The 18,398-nt window shown below is 35.0% G+C and overlaps 1 protein-coding gene across 2 annotated transcripts; it reads right to left on the reverse strand.

The window, feature by feature from the left end:
* Nucleotides 1-9,059: 9,059 nt before the first annotated feature.
* Nucleotides 9,060-17,820, reverse strand: hnmt (histamine N-methyltransferase). Of its 2 annotated transcripts, none has more exons than XM_041264807.1 (7): nt 17,714-17,820; nt 16,238-16,384; nt 14,239-14,291; nt 11,774-11,881; nt 11,354-11,484; nt 11,171-11,264; nt 9,060-10,086 (listed from the first exon to the last, which is right to left on the reverse strand). In XM_041264807.1, the coding sequence occupies exons 2-7, from the start codon at nt 16,372-16,374 to the stop codon at nt 9,731-9,733; spliced, it is 879 nt and encodes a 292-aa protein (XP_041120741.1). In that variant the 5' UTR covers nt 16,375-16,384; nt 17,714-17,820; the 3' UTR covers nt 9,060-9,730. The 2 variants fall into 2 exon arrangements, with proteins under 2 accessions (XP_041120741.1, XP_041120740.1); XM_041264806.1 differs by having other exon boundaries at nt 17,710-17,813.
* Nucleotides 17,821-18,398: the final 578 nt, after the last annotated feature.

Genomic DNA, 18,398 nt, shown 5'->3' on the forward strand with positions numbered 1-18,398 from the left:
ACTGGGTCAACTATTCTCTATTAACCCAAATTTGTACCTCTTTCACATACACTATGTAAGTATCTCTGTCCATTGAACTGTATTTTTGGGATATATTGTTTTTGTTAAATGGCTTAGGTTGTGTAGGATTTTTTGTTTCTGTTCCGGTTCTGAATCATTAGACATCAACCCTCACCCCTGCTCGACTCAATTCTCACCCCTCCTCGACTCAATTCTCACCCTTCCTCGATTCAATCCTCACCCCTCCTTGAGTCACTCCTCACCTCTCCTCGACTCAATCCTCACCCCTCCTCGGCTCAATCGTCAGACATCAGACCTCACCCCTTCTTGACTCAATCCTCACCCTTCCTCGATTCAATCCTCACCCCTCCTTGAGTCAATCCTCACCCCTCCTCGATTCAATCCTCACCCTTCCTCAACTCAATCCTCACCCCTCCTTAACTCAATCCTCACCCCTCCTCGACTCAATCCTCACCCCTCCTCGACTCAATCCTCACCCCTCCTCAACTCAATCCTCACCCCTCCTCGACTCAATCCTCACCCCTCCTCGACTCAATCCTCACCCCTCCTCGACTCAATCCTCACCCCTCCTCGACTCAATCCTCACCCCTCCTCGACTCAATCCTCACCCCTCCTCGACTCAATCCTCACCCCTCCTCGACTCAATCCTCACCCCTCCTCGATTCAATCCTCACCCCTCCTTGACTCAATCCTCACCCCTCCTTGAGTCAATCTTCACTCCTCCTTGACTCAATCCTTACTCCTCCTTGGCTGAATCATCAGACCGCTTCAAGCCATACTATCCCCTCCCCTTTTTTACGGTTATACTGGAATAGCTGGACAGCACTTGAACAGTACCTTTTTACTTGTTAAAGAGACCAGTGAGTACAACGATATAAAAAAAATAAAAAATAAAAATATACAAATTAAATAGGCCTATAGGTGAGGTCTGAGAATGTCCTAAAATGGACACCGTACAAGTCCATTTTTATGCATTTGGTTGCTAGGAGACTAATGTGTGTGTGACAGGCACATAATGCTTGGTTGAATGTTGATAAGAACACTCAATAAACTTGAAAAATAAGCAGTCAAGCAGGCTTTTCCCAATTGCGGATTTGTTATTTCTTTTTAAAGACTGCAAATCTAAATGGGAGGCACAGTGAACTAAGCAGTTTGTTCAACTTCCTTTGAAATTTAATCCATGGATTTCAAACTGTGGTGAAGTATTGACAACTTCAGTTTATCATTATCACATTCAACTCAAGTTTTGCAGTCATGTTTTCTCTTCCAGCTCCATAGAGGACCGCTGTATGAAACAATAACAAAAAAATACACAAGATGAATATGATGGTGGTTTCAACGCTTGTACAGTATGTGTTCATCTAACCTTTAGTCGTACCAGTGAGTTTGTTTACCACCATCAGAGTGTGATTTTCAAGCAGCCTTGGTAAGATTACTGAATAGAAAAATAGCTAGCATTCACGTCATGTCCTGGCTCTAAGCCACTTTATTGGAGGATGCTGGCTCCCAATCATAACACCTAGTCATGCTCGAATTAAAAACTGAAGACACAACCTACATTTATTTTTCAGTTTTATCAAATTTCACTTGAAACCCAGAGTTAGCTGTAGCTGAAAAGCACAATACTTGTTAGACAGCTGTCACCTGATCAAGTCAGCACACCAAATGCAAATTTGTCACTGGCATTTCAATGAGAAAATTACATTACTCCATCTTTAGATCACAACATTTTACAAAAGTATCCTGCTTTACCAACTAGATCATGTCTACTGACAGATCAAATCTCGTCAGCTTGTTTGGATAACAAATAATAATAAATGTGTCATACTTTATAAGTAGCTGTTAGGTTGAATGAAAGCAGAGATGCTTCATTGTTCTCTTTTTTATTGGGGTGTAAATATGAAATGTCCTAAAGCTGAGACAAAACATACAATAGCATTGTGTTCTATCTGATGTAGATGGATCTACATCAAGTTGGAGAATAAAAGCTTTGACTGGTAACTCTAAGGGCTTATATAGGACATTCATCAATACTGTTATTGATTTTAAGATCTTTGATATAAAGAGAAAGAACTGAACGGATTATGAAACAGTCTGATATCACAAAAGATGAATGGTTAGTGTAATAGAGCAAAATAGCACATTTGGAAATTGTAAAAAGAAAAGACTCTGACTCCTTGCAGCAAAAAAATGACCTTGGAGTTTCTCTTGTGGAGGTTTAAAATCAGAAATAATGGGAGGGTTCATGTGGCTCAGCTAGTAAAATGACTGCTGTGTGCAGTGCGGTGGAGTGATGTAACTGTTATTTGAGTCAAGTTTGCAGTCTTAATTGGGACCTTAAATGACCTTCATGCACACTCACCTATATAGGATAGTTTATCTCACCTCTAACAGTCAGATGTCCACCAAAGCCAGGATTCAGTAGAGTTATATAAACTAACAACATTAGGTGCATGGGATTCTGATTTAACTTAATTCTCCTTTCCTCGTTAGATCTGCTTACAAAAGTATGTCTTAAGTTTACAAAATTACGCTGTAAATGCCACATTCCAACTGTTACATAACTGCCTAAAATTTAAATGCTATCTTTATTAGGTTATCTGTCTCAAGGGTGTTCTATGAGAAACAGGCTTTATAGGTCTGAATCGGTCATTTGATAATTTAAAGGCACATTTTATTAGATTGGGTTTCATTGCAAATGCCGTGGCAGCTAAGTGAAAAGAGAACTGGAAGAAAATGAGTAGATGTTATTAAGCCAAAAGGCTACTCTAGAGCTCAAGCTCTTTAAATAGTGCATTAAGTTTGAAACTCATTTACTATGCACAATTTAACACTACCCCAAGAGAGGAGCAGAGAGGATATTTTGAGATCAGCAAAATAGTTATGTGTTGTAAACTGCTTTTAATGAAACAACACAGAAGAATGATCCTGTTGTCGGTTTTTAAATGCTGTATACAATTGTCTGTCAGTGAAAAAATATGTATGTGTGTTTTGAAATAATTTTTCATTGTTCATTGTCTTATTTGCATATTTAATTATTACAATTTGAATGATTAAGCAAAACTGTAACATAGTCATGTGTCTTTTTCGGAAAGACAAGTTAATATAATAATTAAGCACTAATGAGCAAAAATGTGTGTTGTGCCGAGATCTTGCCTGGCTAATTTTTTACCCATTACAGTAAACTGCAGGATGAAGCTGTTGTGTTCTAAATAATTTTACTAGCTTTCTATATTAAAATCAATGGTCGCTGAGACTGCCTGTGTCACAGGGCGGAGACTGGGGTCGAACCAGCAACAATTCACACTGCAAGAGAGCAGCTTAACCATTATACAATTGGTATAAAACCCCTTCTACCCATATCATGGCCATATTTCAAGGCTAAGCTATGTAGCTTCCCATTAAAGTCCAGAGTGGTTTATATGCTCTGTTGAAGCCCTCTACAGATCTACAAAATCACTGCAGTAATTTCCAAGTTCTTTTTCTTACTGTCCCCTTACAATGGTTGCAATCATTCTGAATTGCAATAACTCAGATACTATGCTTTTTTCTGGGATAAGGTGTTGTCAGGGGTGTTTAAGTCAGGAGGAGCACTCACTTATTGTGTAAATATATCATTATAATCATTTTCCCATTCAAATTGTAAATGGGGTTGGGTTAGGTTTATGGCTATGGTTAAATGCATTGTACAATATACAACCTGATAGGATACCTGACAATTCAGGGTTTCAATTTAAAGAGCCTTACAATAAACAACCGTGTAGTAATATGCCTTCTCAGTATATGCAATTGAATGCACGATCTGCTACAGTAAAACATCAAGACTCCATTACATGTTTCTAGAGGAGAATTATCGAATGTAATTAAAGTAGAATTTGCCACTGGCTTACGTTATTGACAAACTGAACATCTGATAGAGGTCTTAATTAAATGAACATGGGTTATCCATTAGATGCTTGCTCATAGGCTTCATTAATTAACTGCACCAGCATCGCACTGTTCATTCTTCACACACTTAAAAAACCATGGGTTTAAAAAAGTGGGAAACTATATATATATATATATATATATATATATATATATATATATATATATATATATATATATATATATATATATATATATATTTAATCCATCTGAGGTGTTCACTGATGGTTGATTAATCAACACCATTATTAGCTTATTAGTATCACTAATACCTGGTCCACACTACCTAACTAATGCACAATTGTCATGTTTCAATAATTTTGAATAAAGTGAATCTCAGACACATGGTTTCAGTATGTGTTGATCAAGCTTGTTTAAGTAGTGTGCATAGGGTAATGGAACAGAAACAGAAACTGGACTGCAATAGAGTTTTAAAGTGTAGGCATTTAGATTGACCCTTGTATTGTGTGAGATTTATTCAAACACTTCGTATGTCATATTCTTAAGAGATATGCTGAGCATATATAGTATAGGAGAGGCTACTAGCTACAGTACTTCCAATTCTCCATAATATTAACTGAACAGGCTAAATTTAGTAAATATTTCTAGTTCTGTATTTTCAGGAGTGGGGCTGGGTAAATCAGCAAATACAGAGTCTGTTATGTGTCTGTCCTTTGGCACTATTTAATCAAAATTCCATATACTGGAGGCCAATTCAACCCAAACATTCAGTACCCCATGTTAGAAAACAACAACAAAAAAACATTTACCATTCTGTTATATTCTTTTAATTGGAAGCACATGCATATCTTCATATTTATATTTTCATTGTTGTTGTTTTTTTTTTCACTTCTTCAGCTGCAAATAAATCTTGACGAAAATTAAGCCAAAACCCAAAAGTGTCTTGGCACATGACAGAAACAATGAAGATTGTGTGGACATCCTCAGTGATTCGATTTAAGCACATACTTAAGTACGGAATGGTCCTGGTCATCAATCAAAGAAAATGCTCTCTGACTTCTTCATGATAGGCACTGTATAACTGCAACTGATAAATAGGACTAATTCCTTCGGATGAAATATTGTTAGGGTCAGCTACTGTGAGTCATTTACTGGATTTGTATCATGGCCATATTTCAAGGCCAAGCTATGTAGCTTCCCATTAAATTCCAGTTGACACATTAAAGGACGGTTTATGCTCTGTTCGAGCCCTCTCCAAATGTAAGATTCTTTGATTGACTGTGGCAGTGGGACAATAAGAAGGACAGAGCAGATATTAATTAAACTATTGTGCTTTATTAAAAAAGAGACTGTAAGGCCCCTCACTTTACCCAGTTTGGATTTGTGTCTTTTTTTTTTTCAAGGGCACATTTATTATAACGTATTAATATGTTGGCTTGGTATGGGAACAATGTTAACTTACATCAAGTATAGGAGGAGTATTACCAAGTAGAGGAATGATGATGGACAAAGGAAGTTGATTATGATATTTTACTGTAGTATTACTTTGGCACATAATATTGGTGGTAAATGTGCTATAGTCATTTTAAACTGCTGAGAATGGAAATAGAACTGTTACATTTTTGTTTTGTATTTCACTGTGCAGATAACTTGGGTAACAGGCCATTAGCTATGTCTTTTTGATTCCATGAACAAAAGTGCTTCATTTTCGTATGCAACACTTTACACTTTACACACCTAAAATGTATTTCCTAAGCATATGCGAAATTACAGGAGGTATTCTTGCGGGCTGAGATTAAGTCAAAGGAGCTGTGCGGAATTCTGTGCAATGAAGAAGTATTTTTATTGAGTTGAGCTACTCTTGTTAGTGTATATTGTACTGTATATTAACAGTTATCTGGTGTATTCCACAAACTACTCTGGGCTTTATTATCTCAATGACAAATGCTCTGTCAGTGCTTAATAGGATATTCCCCAGCAAGGCCCCTTTATTATGCAGCTGAGGTTCAGTAAGCCGTGTGACATGATAGGAGTAAAACAAAGTCGACAAGAATTTCTAATGAACTTCAATTTCTGATAGATTATGGCTAATGGGAAATATGTGCAACTCTGATATCCTCTGTTCTGCTTTCCTTCTTGAACTTCACTAGGCAGCGATTTATATCGCACTGAACCAGCTTTGAAACTAGAAAGCACAGATCTGTGACAGGCTGTTAGATACAGTAACCGTTATTGAGAAGAATTTAATCTAAGTGAAATTAGAACAGTTTTCTTTTTTTGATTTGAATTATTGCAAATTGTATACCATTGGCCTAAAAACCTGATCGACTGTAAACCGTTTTGATCTCTGGTTATTCCCTCTGCAACCTTTTTTTTTATTGTTCCCTGTTATTAATTTGAATAGCATGATGACATGTAATTAATTATTTAAATACAAAAGTGTTTGTCATTGTAAGATTTCAAAAAACATTTGCTTAAACGCAGTGGTCCAGTCCTGTTTTTCAATTCCAATTCAATCTCCAATTCCTTTTTAAAATCAATTTCCAATTCCTTCAAAGAACTTGGAATTGGAATTGATATTTCAGAGACATGGTTGTGAGTGTTCAACTGCTTTCATTTGAAGACAATTTAATTGACAAGCAATAGTGACTGACTAACAATTAATTAGCATTGCACCCATATTATTGTGGAAAATAATCTTTTCAGCTGTCTCTGTGCTGCACTGATGGTGCAGTAATAGACCTGCTTTGAGATCAGGTGGTGCTGTTTTACTGAACTCATGTCATTCTGTTACGGTCCAGTAGAAGCTGTCCTTTTTCGTCCACTTCATTAAAGCAGTCTGTAATGTGCAAGGTGGATGGAAGATCATAATGCTTGTAATTTAGTCCCATGTTGTAAAGAAATCTTTTTATGTCTGCAGTTCAAAGTCCCTGGCAGTTGTCTCCCTAGCACAGTTCCTTCTGGTATGCTTTCCAAAATATTTTCCACCGATAGTTCCCTATACATTGTTAAGAAATAAAACTAATAATAATAAAAAAAAATAAAAAATCTTTCTGGAACAATGAACCAAAAGTACAGGTTTCACAGAAGGGTTTCCTTGTCTTTATTTATTTATTTATTTTTACCAGCAGTCTCACGGAAATGAATGGAGATGTAACAATTTTGACTAGATGGCATTAGGGAAAATCTGTAATGGCCTTAGAATTCAAAGTCAGTTAATTAAATACTGTGCATTGCTAAATTTAAAGGACTGTTAACCACGGTTATAATGCATTTTCTTATTAGCACAAGCAATACTATCACAATATAATCAGAATATATTCTTCAGTTTGGAAGAGGCATATATTTCAAATCCAAAGCTATCGAGAACGATGATGAAATAAACCTGCTGGGAGTGCAATGCATTGACAATTATGTAATTAACCTACATTATATTCTGTTGCATGGGGCATTTGTCTCATCCTTGTGGTTATCAACCATATGTCACAGTCGGTGTCTATAATGACATTGTTGCTATTATTGCAAACATCGATGCAGTTCTGCAGTTGTATTACATGAAAGCAAACAATTGATATACAGTTTTAGCAAAGTATTTCAGTAAACACAATGCTTCCAAGAAAATGTATTTTTGACATCTCTTAAAGCCAGCAAAGTGGAGCTGGCAACAATGCTTTCTGCCAATGTAGATCCCAAGTTATTCAATCTCTTACGCCAAGGTAAGGAGGTGAGCTGCCTCTCCTGGCTATCAACAGAATGCCACTGTCCATAATATACGTAACCCTCTATCACAGCAGAATGTACTGTAAATTAGCCATAAATAAACCTTTCAGGACCAATAGTTTCACAATGCTTCATTCCTGAAGACATGCTACCAACCATTCAATCTAAATGTATTATACTTTAAAATGAACCTCACGTCTATAGCAAAGGCGGCCATTCCACATCTCAAAGGGAAAATAAATGACCCATGGAATTCCTATAATTGGGATTTTCTGCAGTGAAAGTATGTGTTTAACATTTAATTCATTGTGATTTAGTGATCTAAGGCAGAAGCTTGTGTCCCTACAAGAAACACTGTATTTGGGGAACAATAAATGCTAATCTATGAAAGAAAATAGTAAGACACCAAGGAGTTATGTTTTAGTGTGAGTCTGAATATGATAGTAGGACACTACAGCTTTACGTTTCACTAAACTTCAATATAGAAAGCGAGAAGACCTTACCCTGTTGTTGCTTCACTATACTGTAGTTGAAACTGAAATGTACAATAAATAAATACATCTAGGTCAATGATGTGATGTGTTGATTAAATGTGTTGAAAGAATATGCATAATAGTTTTTAATAAAGTTTTCTGGGAAAATCACCAAAAACAACAAATCCTTAACCGGACAGGCTAAACTCATTTTGTGTAAGGATTTTACATACCATATAGTTACGAAATGCTATTTAGAAAAAAAAGAAACAAAAAAAAAAAACATAATCTTGAAAAATAAGGTTGTAAACCAGCAAAACAGATGGTAGCAGCCCCAGTAAATCAGATATCTGATACAGCATATTCCATGCATCTGATGTTAACTCATTATTTACATGCAATCTAACAGTGTGAAATGGAACGACCAAATTAAGATGTGTCAGTGTTGTATGAATTATTTTCATGAGCTTTTCCTTGGTGGTAACATGTGAATCTGTGAGATACATATAAACACTGGACTAACTGAATACCTTGTTTTACAGTCCTCTAGGTTTTGCAGAATAATATAGCTGCACCTAATGACTTTGGTGTATGGTATCTCCTCATTATTAAAGTTCTGTATATGTTGTTGTATTTTTCAGTTCAGCTGTTACAATGAAATACACATATTTGTGCTGCTACTGTTAAGAAAGTTCTGGACATTTCCTCACATTATCTGGGATTGATTCTGAGAGTGGTATGGAGTATTTACACAGTTGTGCAACTTTTACTGTAAATAGTCCACTATGAACATAAGTACTTGATATGTTTGTGTTTATTTTAAAGGGTCCCAAAAACATCAAAGGAAACAGTTAATTGCAGTTCATTACTATTTCACATTCACACAGGTAAAATAATCTGCTAATTTAGCATTACAAATATATTTAAAAAAAAAAGTTAGATATCTTGAGGATTGTGCACTTTCAATACTACTATATTGTTTTATTGTTCTGTAAAATACATTACAGCATCATAGGTATGTGAGAAATATGAATACATATAACATTAATTCATAAGTAATAACAATCAATGTATTTTGTCTTTATTTTTAATTATACATAAACTACAGAACAACCAACAAGGAACATAATGATGCAGTAGAACAATGTCCAAAAGTGTGTTGTTGTAGCGTTCATTTAGCACTGAACCACTCAAAATACTCAACTTACCAGTACCTCTACAGGTCATTTGTTAATGTGTTATTGTGTTCACTAGGCTATGGCTTGTACTGTGCCTGTATCCAAATACAGCATACTTTCAACTAGATAAGCTTGTGCATTTGTATACCCAAGGAACGTTATGCCTTCCATGTATTGGAGTGAACATTATAATATTACTGGATATTATATATTTATATTAAATGCTACTTTACACAGATGTACTGACAGATGCACAAACATAGTACAGAATGTACATAACATGTTTACATAACCCATATTGTGTTGAATATATTGTAAATAAACTTGGGTTGCTACAAAATATGATTCTTTTCGATCCCTCATACTACATTAAACAACAAAACACTGGAATTTAATGCTCTGTATGTCCTTTAATTAATACCTTTTTGAAAGACTACCATGATTACAACTTTATGGTTCCACCACTATTGCACCCAGAGTGTTGTTGAAAATAATCTTTCCATCTTTCTCTGTAATGTACTCGGGTTGGCGCAGAAAGGACATTATTTCAGCTTTCAGATCGGATGGTGCTGTTTTACTGAACTCGCACGTTTCTGTGAGAAAATCTACCAAAAGCTCCCCTTTTTCGTCTCCCTCAATGAAACACTCTGTTATGTCCAGGTAGGATGGGAGCTCATAGTGTTGGTATTTTAGCCCTATGCTGTCAAGGTATTCTTTAATTTCATGGGTAGTTATATACAGGCTACATTCATTGAAACAAAGCCGGTGTCTATATGTTTTCCAAAGATGGAACCATCCGCTGTTACCTGTAAAGAGAATGATAACAAAAAAAAAGTATATCGTTACCTACCTGGTAGCACTTACCATACATGGAATGAATTTAAATTAAATTGCATTTAAAATTGCGAACCAATACCTAGAAATGAGATAAGGAGCTGTGTACAGGACTATATATGCTCCAACTTGAATCAACAAACTTACAGAAACAGTGTACTAATAATACAGTCTTTTCAATATATGTTCTGTTTGAAAGTTGTAGTTTGTCTAATTATCGTTTTTGTTTTTGATTGTCGCTTAACCCCCATGCTCTCCCTTCTACCTATTCTGCAGCAGGTCCACTGTACTTCAACAGTGCTTTTACCTAGCTGCTTGGTAACCCAACCCTGACTTTAGCAATTTCCAGAAGCCGGTAAGCACAAATCTAGAAATGTACCTGTCACAAAGATGGCCATAGTGGGTGGCGTCAGACAGAAACAGGAAAATAAACAGAGAGGTGGAGTTTGGTTGAGCTGAGCGAATGCTTTCGCTAAGCATTTAATAAATAAACAGAACAGAAAATAAACGGTGGTAACAAACAGAAACACAAGGACACGGCACATTCGCCAAAATAAACAGACAAACAAAATGGACTAAACAAAACACTGTGAGCAGATATTTTACGATTATTCTTATTCTTATTATTCCAACCGCGAGTGGGTGAAAACATGTTGCTTTTATGCAGCTGTACCAAGACTCGATTGCTAATCAATGATTCAGTTGGAGTCTCGGCACAACTGCACATGAATTAATAAAGTGCAATTCCCCGTGCTCACATATTATTACTTTTTACTTGCACGTGAAGTGCTGTGCAATCCTCGTGCCTAAATACAAATATACATTTTAAAAAAACTTGTGTTACACAGACCCGTTTATATCCCGTGTACCAATAACTATACACCAACATTTAACACACCACACGCAATATATAACAGATAATATACACGGGGAGGGCACTTTGTCACAGTACCATACAAATGTTTTGTTGTTATCATATGATTGGGATATGAATCAAGGTTATTGTGTTTATTTGAGGTGTATCAAGTTGAGTTGTGAAGAATATTGAGCTCTTACCTGATACAAGGATGATAAGGAGCTTTCCTTTAGGTCCTAGCAGGCTATGAATGAACTTGATTGTAGCAGCGGGATCTGACACATAGTAAAGCATCTATTGATGATAGAAAAAAACAATGGTAAATTTTATTTTCACGTTAAAAGAGTCGAACATGCCTATAATTCGGTTTGCTTAAAAAATACCTGAATCATGTGAATGAAGTCAAATGTTTTCTTTTCTTTTTTCTCTTTCACGTGGTTCTCATACTCAGATGATGTCATCTTATTCCAATTGAAGGAGACATTCTCAAGGTTTGGGGTCTTGGCAACTAACACTAGGATCATCAGAGAAACTAGCATGTTTAGTATATGTATAATACACCATGACACAAGAGTCTTTTAAAAAAATTCTTAAAATAACTTCTGATTGCACGTTCTGAGATAAGGGCCTAATAGTATACAAAGTCAACAGCATACTGCTCGAGATAGTCTTTCAACATTATTAAACAAACTCATAGGTGTACATTATAAAAGTATACACTGGTGTGTAGGCCTATAGTTCAAGTTGGAAAAGAAACAGGGATGTATTTAAAAAATTACAATCTTTGTATGTAGTACTGATACCTTTGTAGTTGTGGATCTGTTCACTGCTGGGCTCCACTATTTCATTATTAACAGAAGCTCCTGGGTGTTTTGATTGCAGTTTAGACAGTATTTGGAGATCAATTGCACCTGAAAATTAAAATACGTAACAATGATGCATTTTTGTTTTGCAGTGACCAAGAAACGGCTTGTTGCCGTTTTCTAAATCATATTTTCTGGTAATAAAAAGGTAATTTGATTCCAGGATTTTAAATTATTATACAGTATTACAGTGTCTACCTTTATGTTAGGGCAACTCCATAAAAATGGGTTGCTTGTTACATTAGATAAGTGACCATCAGCATCAGACAACAACGCAGAGCCTTTCTATAAGTGGGTGGGACAAGGTCTGGGGGGTGGGGGGTTGATATGAAGTATTTCTATGGATAAATGAATCCAATTTAACAATTATGTCAAATATTGAAGCAGGTAATATATTTTCAGTTCCGGTGTCATCTTAATTTGTGGATTTATTTGATTTATCTGTGTCACTGTGTTTTGGAAGAACGATGATATTCAAGATACTAAATATTATGCTTTACAAATGCTGCAATATTTTATTACATTATTTAAGGCATTTTAGAATCTGCGCCATGAGAGACTCCTGTCTGCAGCACTATACTCTTGTGTGTTTTGGGGGCTTGAATACAGTACATTTACTGACAGTTAACGAGAACCTATTAGGTGGGAGTTGGAAGGTCAGGGGAGTACTGTACCAGCGAATCAGGAGTGTGTATTGGCTGTTATGGGGCGGGACAAGAAGAGGAGAGTGCACGGTAGTTGGGTGTGATGCAGTTGTTTTTCTTATTGAATATTATCTCTGAATATTGGTTTGATTTCTGTTAAAAATTAAATATATCCTACTCGGTTATTTATTTTTTTCTCACTGTAATTTACGTCCTTGTTTGTAATTTCTCTGTAAGAGAAACCGAAACTAAATCTTCTCATAGATAGTAAGCACATTTTTTATACAGAATTGCACAGGACTAAAATTTCCAATTAAATAAAAAAACAAAACAACTAAACCCCTACAAGAAGGTAATTTCGGCCAGCTTTCAGATAGCGCTCAGAGTGACCGGCAAAGTTCTAAGTTCCTCTGAGTTTAAGTTTTCACCATCCAAGCTGAGGGCAAGGTAAAACAGACAGCCCTTGTTTTACCCCCTGCTGTTTTGACACTGAACTCTGCTGGGTAAAAAAAAAAAAAAAAATGGACGTGAAGGACTGCTGTACTGTCAGTAGTTCATCTTCAGTGGCACTGGAACAATTTTTAAAGAGGGGGTGCTGAAAGCCATTGAACAAAACTGTAACCCCTGTATATAATGGTATTTTAACAACAAAATTCTAATGCACAGTTTTAGCTACATAGACAGAGGAGGCTGAGCATTTTGATTCACATTTGTTTGTCCTGTCCTGCTCCATTTTCCAACTCTGAATAAAAGTTTCAGTCTGTTGTTTCATATGTTAACTTTCCTCTTTCCGTCTTGAACAATGATGTCTTTAAACTTACACAGCAGGAAGCTTTTCAAAACACATTCAATTGAGAAAAGCCAAACAAATGCTTGGGAATTTTCCACACTGGATGAAGTCCACAATGCATTGCGTTTTTAGACTTTGGTCTGATTGTGAAATGTTAGTCACTGAACTCTACACATCCATGTACTTTTGTAAGCTCTCTGAAGTGACTGCAGTGCTACCGAAGAGGTTGTGATCTGAACTTTAAATAAGAGCCGTGGCAAGTTTCCAAATTTCAATCCCACAGCAGAGTACCACTGTCTTGTGTAATAAGAACAGAGGTCTTCCTCTTATTTGAGCAAACATACAGTACATAGCTGAGAAAATACATTTCAGATACAATCCTTGCTATTTAGAATTTAAAGAAATATTGAATAATTTGATGCCAAAGAGAATATTAGAAAGTATTTCTAACAGAAAGACACACAGTGGTAGGGCTACATTCCATTGCTAATTACTACATTATCCAGATTAGTAGTACTATATATATATATATATATATATATATATATATATACACACACACACACAGTGTAATTACATTGTAAGTATTATGTATTTGCAATAGAATTGCTATGCACATTAATTCTTGATGCACCTACAATTAATACTGAAAAATGAATTAATCATAAACAGTGAAAACATTATAGAAACTGACACATTAATATATTAATATTGCTGAATGTATCATTATTGAGATTTACTTCTTGTGACTTCGATAGGGAATAAACAGTTTAAAATAATATCTAAACTATATGTGTAGATGTGTTTTTTTATGTATATTTTTTATCATCATCTGTTATGTAAATGTGATGAGAAATATTTTCCAAAATACTGTGGTAGAAGCTAATAGATACTATCATTTGCAAAACAAATAAACCAGACACCAATAACAAAGTTAATAACAATTTCAATGATAATATATTCAGGCTTACCTGCCCCACTTCCGACACCCAGAACATTAAAGCTGCTTTTTCCATCTCCAATGCTTTAAAAAAAAAAATGATCTTGATAAATACAACCTAGCCACAAACTGTATTTTACAATGAATAAATGAAGACATTCAGAGGCAAATGTCCCCTGAATTCGAAACTCTATTGTTGACTTCATCGAAAAAGAGTCATATTTCACAAAGAACAGTGACAGCTTTTAAGTCTTCATTGTAAGGAAAGAATATTTACTGTCAGTAAAATCTGACAGACGGCTACTGAGAAGAAGCTAAAAATTGCAAAAGGAGACCCACAAGTACTTACAATCCTGTTTTACCCCACTCTCATTGCTTCGAGTTTAGTTTCAACAACTGAATTAAAAATAATAAAAATAAGTAAATTAAATTCCTTTTAAAAATGTAAGCATTTAAACTTTCATTAAAGAACGCCTTAATAACTCTGTGGGTGTTTACAGGTATTAACTGTCTCTGTAGCCAATTACCTTGCAGGTAATATCCACAGCATCAGATCTTGCACCACATTTAATGCCTTATCATACAATTGAGATAAAGGTAAGGTTAAGTAATAAATTATATAGCCAAGTATTATTCTTTACAAATGTGTAGTCCCTTATTAAACATACTACAGGCCTTAATACTTTTAATAGGCACTGTGCTTATGCACATGTAGACAAAAGTTTATTTAAACCTATTGCTTTTATTTGTTATTGTTGCCTTAGTAATGTTCCTTTTATCAGCATTTTAAATGCTTCGTCTAAAGGAAAAGAACTCTGCTTAAAAGAAGACCTTTTTTGCACCGCTAGCAATTCGTTCACAATTGACACTGCACTGTTTTGTAACCTGATAATACATCATCATCAAAATTAAATTCAAATGTTTTTTTCAGTCTTTTCAAATGTGATTTGTCATCGCAAGAGTGTCTTGAGGCACTGATTGGTTTATTAAATAGTTCCGGAACGGTCATCGTATCATTGCCACGTTTTGTTATCCGATTTCCATGAGTGCACTTCATCGCTACAAAATAGCATGTAAACCAATGGAGAAATGCGCCGCTGTTTCTCCTGTTAGAAAAAGTTGAAAATTGTTCAAGCTCCTGTAAAAGTAAAAGTATTTTGTTCTAATATTGAGGTATTATTTGATATTGTAGCCTGTGGTCTCGAAACACTGAAATAATAAGGATGTTATCCACACATGTCACTTAACATTATCTTGTGACCTGGGCAGAAGCCAAAGATAAAATTCAATGAAAGTTACCAAAAAAACTCCACAAAAAACAACAATCCTGACTTTGAATCAAAGTTTTTCAGAAAATTCACAATTGCTGCCATGTGTCACCATCGCACGTGTCAGGATATGGCAAGCCAAGTTATCATTTAGAGATATCTCAAAATGCATTTCAAGATATCTTAAATTGAATTGCAGATATCTCAAACTAATTTGATTTCAAGATATCTCAAATTGACTTCCTGTTCTATCTGAGATATCTCTAATTGGCTTCCTGACCTGTCTGAGATATCTCAAATTGACTTCCTGTGAAAATGCTCTATGTTTTGAATGGACTTCTGGACAATTTCAGGATATTTCAAACTAGGCAGACATCAGTTTCTAGATATCTCAAATTCAATTCAAGATATCTCAAACTGAATTTGAGATATCTCAAAATTAATTTTAGATATCTCATTTAAAGCTCCATTTCGATATATCTTGAAATGAGTTTGAGAAATCTTGAAATTGAGTTAGTCTGAGATATCGACAATTCAAGCTAATAAATCTTGAAATGCATTTCGAGATATCTCTAAATGATAATTTGGCTTGCCATAGTCAGGCGGCATGCTGTAATCTATGGCGGAGAGGTAGACCATGCTGTTCCCACTGCATACTATAACATACTTTATTTAATACAACACACATAATACCCCACACAAATAAATGTGTATGCAACTGTACTATAACGCTTTGTAATAATGATATTTTTCTTGTATTACCTTGCTAGTTGGCCTGGGAGTATCTCATCAATAAATACCTGCATACACTTGTGTTCAGTTGAGCGATCCAGGAACACGTTGAATGATTTCAAATACCGGCTTTCATTACTCAACAGGCTTTTCATGGACGATGCCATATCTAGCTTGCTGTGGAGTTCAAAACAAAGAAACCTGGATATTTATATCCTCAGAGTGAAGTGAGCCTGCTGTGCATGTCACTGTCTCCCCTGAGCGATGCAACATTTCATTATCTATTAAAAACAGCTTGGCTGGTATATTGATTTGGAGGTAGACATTACTGTATTTAAGGGTTCTGAAAAAATAAATACTGAGATCCAAAGAAACAGATGACTGGGAGGTGCTTCCTGGCCTCCCATCTCAGTTCAGCATCACATTCTCTGACAAATCTTAACCTCTGACTGTGCTTACAGTACTTCCTGCCAGCTCAATTTAAGTTCAGCTGTACAAACATTCACTGTATTATTTAAAATTGAACAAAACCATTACAAGCAATAATATGAAAGCAATAATGCCTATATTAACTCTGACCCTCTGCAAAAAATATACGTTTTTCAGTAATATAATTAATAATATATATTATATATAATATATATATATATATATATATATATATATTATATATATTATATAATATATATATTTTTATCAAGACTGTTAACTTCCACTGGTTGGAATATAAATTAAAAACAAATAATAATTTGACCATGTTCCATTTTAGTGACTGTTTACATAAAGTGTAATTTTCTGTGCATTTCTGATCAGAAACGTTTTATGACCCTGGTTGTTTTCCTGTTTTACAGAGCTATTTAATCACACCTCAAGATACAGGTATGCATGGGCCAAACACATTAACCTCCCATACGCCTTTTATTTAAAAGGCAAATATACTACAGGTATATATCCTCATCTATACATTTTCAATAAGTATCTCAGCAGAACTGGAATAATGCAGTCTTTTTTATTATTATTTTTATTTTATTTTATTTATTTAATAAAATAAATAAATAATTTGTTTTTCACTTTCATATTACATGTCTTAAATGTTGATTCACATTCAGTCACATATACTTTCTCCCTGTTCCTGTTATCATGTCACTGTGAACTCTACTGGATTGTGCAATTGTAACGAGAGGTTAGGAATGTATACTGCAGTTCTGCTGTAGGAGAAAATACCGTTTTTTGTTATACTGATAAAAGTGTTACAGAGCAGAGCTACACATCTGATATTTTCACTACGTATTGACAAATGTCTCAAATGTCTACATTTTTTAAAAAGAATATGCACTTATACAACAGTTTAAAACTGTAAGGAGCTACATCGTTACAAAGCAAATAGTAATTTACAAAAGTCTCTTCAGTGTTGTATCCTGGGTGAGTATGAACTTTTAAGGGCATTCCAAAATGTTCAAACCCAGCTGAAGTTAGACACCCTTGAAAAAAAAAGTACTCACTTACGATTCGAGTTCTTTAGCTGCACCAAATAATGGTGAGAAGACCAGTGAAAAACGCTCGTAAGGAAATGAAAGAAACAGCTTTTGAAAAAGTTAAAGTACAGGAAGTTTGAATCCCACCCACTTGAGTGTGTGTGGGGGTGTAATTCTTCACAATTTAAAGAGGCAGGATGATTTTTTTTCCTTCTGTGCTTTAACAAAGAACAATGTCCAAAATCTGGGTTTGGTTGGTTTCTAAAAATGAACATGAATAATAAATAAATATCTCTAAGCCTATACAACAGTTTATACATTTAACCAAGTGTCATTCCTATCTTAAATGCTTTAAAGCAAAATACAAATGCAACATTCTTTGATACCTGTCTTAAAAAGCGGATTATCTGTTTAATTTCTTTCACCAGTGTATAAAACGTCAGGTTCTGAAAATCCAAAGGGATTATTATCTTCCATTTGTTGGAGTGTGAACTTTACTCAACCGATATGTTTTGTAGATTATGGCCCCTATTTTACATTGTGCTATAGATAAGGTGTGCCTTTAGGAAGGTCAAGTACAAGACATTGTAATAAAGCTTTTTCGAAATGTCAACAATTTTATATTTTCCTTTTTCATATTACACAACCGGGCTGTTTAATTCATTTACATTTTAAAAAGTGCATTTTAAACATAGCTTAATAAGGGGTAGAGGGAC

Source organism: Polyodon spathula, chromosome 11 (genome assembly GCF_017654505.1).
Source record: "Polyodon spathula isolate WHYD16114869_AA chromosome 11, ASM1765450v1, whole genome shotgun sequence".
Classification (NCBI taxonomy): domain Eukaryota; kingdom Metazoa; phylum Chordata; class Actinopteri; order Acipenseriformes; family Polyodontidae; genus Polyodon; species Polyodon spathula.